Source organism: Henckelia pumila, chromosome 4 (assembly GCF_033568475.1).
Source record: "Henckelia pumila isolate YLH828 chromosome 4, ASM3356847v2, whole genome shotgun sequence".
Classification (NCBI taxonomy): Eukaryota; Viridiplantae; Streptophyta; class Magnoliopsida; order Lamiales; family Gesneriaceae; genus Henckelia; species Henckelia pumila.
The window spans coordinates 39,871,772-39,880,166 of NC_133123.1; the positions used below are offsets into that span (position 1 = coordinate 39,871,772).

Here is an 8,395-nt window from a genome sequence, read left to right on the forward strand (position 1 = left end):
GTCAAAGTGGGTTGGGCAGATTGGTTTAGCCCGTCTCATCTCGCTACATAGGCGGGTTGGGTTGACAAATTTCCAATCCGTCTAAATAGTGGGCTGTCCCGCCAAGTGGTGGGTTGTGGTGGGTTGCGGGCCAACTCGTCCCAACCCGCCAAATATAACTAAAACTTGGCGGGGTCGGCCCGTTCCGCATCGTCAAATAGGTGGGTTGGATTGATAATTTCTCAACCCGCCTAAATGGTGGGCCGGATCGCCCCGTCCCGCCAACTTGCATGTTCTGATGGATTGCGGGTTGGTTTACCGGTCCGTTTTGACAACTTTACTGATAATATGAATAACGTTATAAATAATTTTATTAAATAATAAAGATAATAAATTAAATTTACCAAAATATCTAAAACATATAAAATTTAGTATTATAATTTATTTGTGGAGATTTGAAATTTAATTACATAAAAATATTTACTTATATAAAAATATTAATATAATTGCGATAATGTTATAAAATTTTTTATTTAAAGATAATATATATATATATATATTAAAAAAACTTGAAGAATTTTTAAAATTTATAATATATCTTCATGTCAAAAAATTATTTAAAAATATTATTTACAATTGTGTAATTATAAGCTTTTAATACAAATATGCTAGTTTAAAGAATGATTGAAAATACGAAAAAACAAATCAATTTTATTCAACTGTTAACCAAAATTTTAAATTATATTTAGTGAAAAATTACTGTTTTTCAATTATATGGGCCAACAAAATTTTTTGATTTTCATAATAATTTTATATAAAAAGAACTCATTTTGGTTTTGATTTAAAACTATTGTAAAAATTAGTGACTTAAAAGTATTCGTACTTTGTTCGGTCAAAAAACAAAAAAATTCAAAGGATAAAATAGATAATTAAATAATGCAAATATAAAAATATATTTGAAGATATGAGAGAGTGAGATAATGAAGAGAGAAGACGTGCGCAAGAGAAAGAAAAAGAGAAAGTTTGTGCGTTAATTATAAGTTTTAAAAATTTATCGAAATCTTTGTGTTGGATCAAATAAAATTGTTAATAACTTATAATTTTACTTTAATAACTTTATGCTTTAATGTTTGTATGCTAATAAATTCAATTGAGTTATTAAAATTTTATTCAAATTTTGAATATCAATAGACTTTTGTAAAATTTTAAAAGTCAAAATCGAATACATTTGACTTTTTAAAACTCTAAAAAAAATTATTTTGAATACAACTAGATTTTTATAGATAATACAAAAGTCTGTATTGAATACCCGTAAATTTTTAAATCTACAAAAAGTAATTAAAAATAATTAAATTTTCTATATCGAATATGCCTTTAAAATAATTCGACGTGTTCACAATCATATAATCTTCATATAAAACAAGTATAACTACATTAAAGAAAACATCAATTAAACTGAAAATAAATCATCCTCGTGGTACAAGGCTTGCAGTACTAAAACTTTTGGTTGATTTAATTGCACAAATTGTGTTAAGATCAATATAAATTTTTTCATAAGGTACACAACTATGCTAAACTATAGATTCTTAATAATAATAAAAAGGAACATTCATTTAATTATTGTGTATACATTCTCTTTGGAAACTACGTTGAAAAGGACAAATAAAATTTTTCGTCGGTTTTTCAATTGGGCATATATAATTTAAAAGTCCGGAAAAAAAATCATTTATGCCTTGAGCCCATCTGGGCCCCCTTTTCGATCAGAACTCAGTATCTCATAACTTAGATCATGAGTTCAAGTCACAAGTAACTTGTATTTTCACATTTGGAAAGAAATAAGGAGTTTTAAAAATTTTACTAAAAGGATTTCAAATGTTCTTAATCAGATATCCAACAGCTGATTCGACATATTTCTATGATCAATCTCTAAATATTGATACCCGTAAACAAAGTTTGCGTAAAATAATGTCATTCAAACTACGTTTACATACAGAATAGTTGTTTATAGTTATTTGTAACATGCTCAATCACATTTCTGCAGCAAAAGATTTACCACACCCACAGGTCTGAGTGGCATTTGGATTCTTAAAATTAAATCCTCCTCCAATTAGTGCATCGCTGTAGTCCAGTTGCATACCGAAAATAAAAAGAAGACTCTTTGGATCACAAACTGCATGGTCGAGCATAGAAGAAGAATATCAGCAACACCGAGCACAGAAGATGAAAAACGAAACCACGTTATGCCATTTCACAGCTAATACAACATCATAGAGACAGCTAATTGAATGAAAATTTCGTGCTCATGCAAGAACAATTATGGCCAAATAGCCATCGTTTTTATTTTATAAGGTAATCCTTGACTGGATCATTTTCAAAGTTTGTTTTCTCATGAAGCATGATAAACAACAATATCAAAGATGATAAAGCTAGATGGAAAAGAAAGGATCAATTTTTACATCATGTTATCAGAAGGAATCATTTGCACCTATATATTAATAAAAGGAATCCTCTGTTTAAATTTGTTTTTTCTGCATTGCGGATTGAGAATTTTGGGGCCAAATGGATTTCCTTGCCTTTATGTTTGATCCGGTAAATAAATCAATCAAAATGGCCTCAAGTAATCAACATATCAACAAATCGGAAAGCAGTCACATTTGAGTCCTCCAAATGTATCGATGCAAGCATGAATGAGTTAGCATGGCATTTGAATATTTATGCTTTTGATTAGTACCCTCACATGAACACATTAACCACTTTTATTATATTATGAATTGAGATTGACAAAAGGGTATCCCTGCAAATATTCCAATACATGACAAAAGTGTTCAGATCACAAGTTTAGAAACCATGCAGTGATGCAGATATTGCCCAAAAACACTTTTATACATGCTACTAACCTTCGTTTTAAATCATTCAAATAAAGAAGTGGCTAAAAAATATTTTGAATGTGAATAGAACATGCACAATACCTATACTGAAACCATCATACTCCATTACAGAATCATCAGTTCTAGTGTTCTCTTTGCTTTCAAATTCCATAGTATATGACATTCCAGAACATCCGCCTTGTTTGACACCAATTCTTAGACGCAGATCTTCATTCCTGTCTGATCTCATCTTATTTAAATGCTTTAGAGCATTGTCGGTCAAAGCAATAGCAGGTGCCGTACCACCGCTAACAGGTGGTGCTACAACAAAGACAAAAGGTAACAGATAATACCCAAAAAAAAAGGTATATTTCTCGAAATTCAATTCAAGCAGGATAGCAAAGAATGATTTATTCCTGAAGCATTATTTGAAAGGTCATTCAATCCAAGAAAACTTAGTAGAATCAAATTACAGTTGCTTCCAAAACATTTCAGGTGCGCGGAACGCACCACTAAGATTATTTTCACTTTTGTGTATTCTCACCATCGCAAATAAAGAGGGGAAATTTCAATATTTTTGCGCATGCATGTGTCCTTGACATGGAAATGAGTGGAACAAAATTATTTGACGCAAATGAGGTTTGAAACATGGAAAAATGATTTTTCATACTTCATAGTCTTCTTTATGTGATTATATTTCGACCAAATGCTAGGCCCTGTTCAATTATTTGGTTCTTTAAGCTTTTAGAAGTGAAAAGAATCTTCATCTTTCAGGGGAAAATCATATCAAGTTTCAAAAATTTAAATTCGAATTCTCGTTAAAAATTAGAAAGCTTCAGCGCAGTCCATGTCAAGATCTCGAAGGAATCATTGCAGCAAGATTTAGAAGAGCCAAGCTTTTCATCCATGGAAAAATTGTTGAAGAACTGGTACAATTGTACTACAACTAACATTTCAATCCCTAATTCACACAAAATATATCAAACAACGGAAAGACATAGTATTTGGGAGAGTTCGAAGCACTTATCAGCTTTTCCTACCAAAATTCTAGAAGAACTCCTAAAAACTACCTTAATACATATAAAATATTTTTACCGTAGCTCTGAACTTTTATAAAGCTAAAATAACCTCACATATCTTTCAATACCCTTACCCTGGCTCTCCTCACCGGTCACCGCTCCTAAAAATTACAACTTTGTCTCTAAGCATTGAATCTTCTTTGTTCTTGTATCAACCACACTCGGAGTTTTCTTTACGAAAATTTAAAATTATCCCACAAAATCAAAGCTTGACACTCCAATGAATTTCGATAATCAAACCCCAAAAAAAATTGCGTAAATGTTTAAAGAGATTACCTTCCACAGAGGCTGCCCGAATGGATAAAAGGGGTTTCTTGCCATTGAGAAACACTGGCGAATATTGAAAAGACACGTTAGAAATCGATGAAAACAAAGATCTTTGCATCGAAACAGAAGATTTTGACAGCCCAGAAACAGATTGCGGGGAGCAGAAAGATCCAGAGAAAGCCATATTTTCTTGGGTTCCAACACCTCGCACGAAGGGAAATGAAACTCTAGCCCGCAGTGTAGAGACCAAAATCAAGAATCGAAGGAAGAAATTCTTGAGATGTATTTTGACCAAGTTAGGTGTGACGTAGAATGTTGACAGGCTTTTTTTTTTAATTATTTTCTTTTCCATTTTTTAAAAAAATTGAGGCTTATTTCTCTTATTCATTCATATAAAATAATAACAATAATAATATTTAAAATTTATAATAATGGTAGCCACAAGAAACAAGATATTTTTTTCAATAAAAAAAAAAAGAAAAGAAAAGAAACAAGATATTTTTTGCTCCACAATATTTTCGTTGTTTTTCAAGTTCCGTAAATCTGATTCATTTTCAAAATAATAATAAGATATATATATCATCTTTTGAAATTAAATTTTCCACCAATTAAGTTACCAAATTAGGCCTTTTTAAAGTAAAGTAAAAATACGTTCAATTCTTTTATTTGTCAATTGTCATTAACAACATTTCTCAGAAGTACAGAAATATGTTCAGTTTTTCTCTCAAAAAAATATGTTATTGAACAAATGAAAATGAGTAATTGTTATGCTATAATATTTGACAAAATCGAATAATTTATTTTTAAATACAAAAATTGCTTATAAAATTTTGTTACCCATATTATGAACAATAAATCAACAAAAAAACTTTTCAAATTAAAGTAATCAAGAATTAACTTCGATTAAAAATGTTATAGGGCATATTAAAAGGGCAAGCTATGTTGTATATTGACCAATGTTCTAAAAAGCTTGATTAAGTTTCGCTTAATCTCACTTAAGCTTGAAACTTCTCTAAAACGCTTAGCTTCGGCCAAAAGCGGTAAAAAAAAAAGTCAGACATAGGTTGACCATGTAAAGTGTCATAAATACGCTTAAATGTGATTTTTCTAAAAATCAAAATTGATAATAAGATGAAAATAAATCATAAATTAGCGTTTTTATTATTGAGTGATTGTTAGCAAGGTTAAAAATGTATAATATTATATGGTCAAGTGTAGCGGTGATGTGAATGCAGTACATATTGAGGGATTTTACAGCTAATGTTTTAAATTAGACCAATTAATTTAGTTTATGTCGATGACACGAGATATGAAATGAATGATAAAATAAATTGAATTAGAAGCTCACAAAGAATTAATGCATTACACTTGATTTGTTTGAGATGACTAAAATTATAGTTTAAATTAAACACGATTTTTTACGCTTAAGCAAACACTTAAGCTCACAGTAATCACGCTTAAACTTAAAAATCTTGAAGTTTGGCTTTCACGCTTCGACATGCTTCACGTTTTTTAGAACCTTGATATTGACAATTAGATCACACGGATTTGAAAAATATTATCGCATTCAAAACATCTATATCACGAGTAGTATTTATGTAATTATTTCAAATATTTGTTAACATATTATTGTTGTACTATATTATTTATGGTGTATTTATGTACTATTTATCATATTTGTTATTTGCGAATCGAATTTTACAGTTATTGTAACAAGAGTAACCATATTTTATCTCTGGCTTCAGGTCCAGTCAAACTCAAGTACGGCTCTGTTGGGTCGAGTCGGGAGGTCATCCTGAACTCGGTTCATTGTCTTCTCTATACATGATAAACGTGTATACAAAAAAATTTCAAAATTTTACAAAATTAATTAAAATAAATATATATATAATTGGTTTTAAAATCATTTTGGTTTTTTATAATAATTAACAAATGTTTGATGGCAATAATATTAAAAATAAAAACAAAAATTGGTGAAAAGTGTTATAACATAAATAACTAAATGTAAAATGGACTTGGTTACGATTGGAGAAGGATATGGATCAGATGAATTGAAGAAGCATTAAATGGGCATTGCTAGAGCGGAGTTGAAAGTGGTATTCAGACTTCAGAGCACGGCAGACCTGCCCAGTCTCTCTTTCTCTTATACACAATTTTTTTTTTTTTTAGAGATCTTATACACAATTATTATTACATCTAATTAACTATATATGAAAAATTCAATATTAATTAATTAAATCCCGGGTCAATTCCGACACTTTTTTTCTTTACAACCTCAGAATCGTATATATAATTAGAAAGTCATTCTCAACCTAGTACCATATGCACATTGTGTATGAGTTTTCACATAATAGTCATACATCATGCACGGATCAATTGATGAAGTTATGATGACTTCGAAATGAAATAAACATGAGATGCATAAAAAAATGAGTAATATTAAATGCACACTTTAGTGTACACTTAGGTTTATATCTTTCTTTGTTAATTAAAAAATTTATTTGATCAACGAGATATTTATTTTTTATTATAGGTAGTTTTGTATTTAACAAAAAAAATTGTAAAAAAATTGTAAGTTGGTGTAAATCAAGGTGTACATCTAGCATTTTTTTAAAAAAAATATGTCGACTTATCTTCATCAAGTGAACCAAACGATGCATAAAATTGGATAGGTAATGAAACGACCCTAACTCTTTAATTATTAAATAAATATGCGGAATTTTTTTTTTATATACTTACTAAATAAAATATGTACATATATGCCCATACATATACGCACTGAATAAAAAGATTTAAAATAAATAAATAAATAAATAAATAACTTAAATAAAAATGCATTCTTTAATAAAATAAATATCTGAGTCAAATATTGAATTAAAATACTGCATAAATAAAATGATTAAAGTTTGCATGCACTGAAAATATTTAAATAAAATATTCCAAACCACAATCCCTGAAAAATAATAAAAATATTTAACGTGCTGAAATATTCAAAACATGCAATGTGACTCAGACATCTATCACGGTCACGGGGTCACTGCATGTCCGCTCATATGTCCTCGCCGCCGGTAGGAGCTACATCCTCCTCTACGTACTCATCTGCACCATACCAGTGTAGTGAGCCTAGAGGCCCAACATGCTAACATAACAAGGGTTTAAAATAATTTAAATCAATTTAATACTAATACATAACATATACATGAATGAGCATGCTTAAAAATATCATAACATATCATAATTTAAATTAACTTAAATAACATAATACATAAATATTGTTGAGCAAATTATTTTCTATCGCATGGTTGTATCCGTAGTGTAACCTTAAATCATACATTAAATACTGATCAGCGTGAAAACCAACGTACGTGGCGGTGACGAATCACCTCTTAAATTGGCAGTAAACTGCCCTTCAATAGTTCACATATGGGGACGAATCCCCCTCAAATCTCAAATTGTCACACTACTTCAACTTCCAATATAAAATATTTTCTTATTGCTCAACCTTAAACATTTAATCGTACATAAAATTATTTCATGAATGCATGTACTTAAATAATATGTGTGTCCTTCATATATATTTAATTTAATTTCATACTAACATATACATATTAAAATAACTTCAATGCATAAAAATAATTAAATATATAATCAGGACACATGCAATTTCTCATGGATTGTACTGGACTGCTGGCCCTAACACTCAAGCCCAATTACTTAAATCTGACCCATTAACACTGAGACTGGCCCATTAACATACTTAAACCCAATAAAATTATTCTAAGCCCAATTAAATAATTCAAGCCCATTAACAACCAATTCTGGCCCAATGGGCCCAAAAGCCCAAAGACTGGCCCAATAACTTTCATGGGCCCTAAAGCCCATAAAAATTAGTTGGCTCACTTAATTAAATTAATTAAGCCCAAATAATTAAGTTCAACCCAAAATAATTAAATGGAGCCCAATTAAATTTTGAGATTTAATTAGGCCCATTAAACCCTTAATTAAACTAAAAACTTAAAAATAAAAATACCCGAGTCCAACTAACTTAACCCGGACCCGGACCCAACTAACTTAACCCATGACCCTCTGACTTGACCCGGACCACCAAACCCGACCCGAACCCAACTGAAAACCCTAGCCCGAACCCAATCTGCCCCTCCCTCGTTCCTCTCGGCCCGCCGCGAGCAGCAGCCCTTCTAGGGC

General features: G+C 30.4%; 1 protein-coding gene across 1 annotated transcript; it reads right to left on the bottom strand.

The window, feature by feature from the left end:
* Positions 1 to 1,912: 1,912 nt before the first annotated feature.
* Positions 1,913 to 4,470, bottom strand: LOC140864763 (iron-sulfur assembly protein IscA, chloroplastic). The gene is made up of 3 exons (XM_073269109.1): positions 4,202 to 4,470; positions 2,949 to 3,167; positions 1,913 to 2,149 (listed from the first exon to the last, which is right to left on the bottom strand). Exons 1-3 carry the CDS (start codon positions 4,374 to 4,376, stop codon positions 2,007 to 2,009), a joined length of 537 nt encoding a protein of 178 aa, XP_073125210.1. The 5' UTR covers positions 4,377 to 4,470; the 3' UTR covers positions 1,913 to 2,006.
* Positions 4,471 to 8,395: the final 3,925 nt, after the last annotated feature.

What these genes read in the sequence shown, in the direction of transcription:
- LOC140864763 (XM_073269109.1), bottom strand. Translation starts at nt 4,376, where the DNA reads ATGGCTTTCTCTGGATCTTTCTGCTCCCCGCAATCTGTTTCTGGGCTG. An exon ending in TCGGGCAGCCTCTGTGGAAG is followed by an intron (nt 3,168 to 4,201) that starts GTAATCTCTTTA and finishes TCTTTGTTGTAG; the next exon opens with CACCACCTGTTAGCGGTGGT. An exon ending in GTATGATGGTTTCAGTATAG is followed by an intron (nt 2,150 to 2,948) that starts GTATTGTGCATG and finishes TCGACCATGCAG; the next exon opens with TTTGTGATCCAAAGAGTCTT.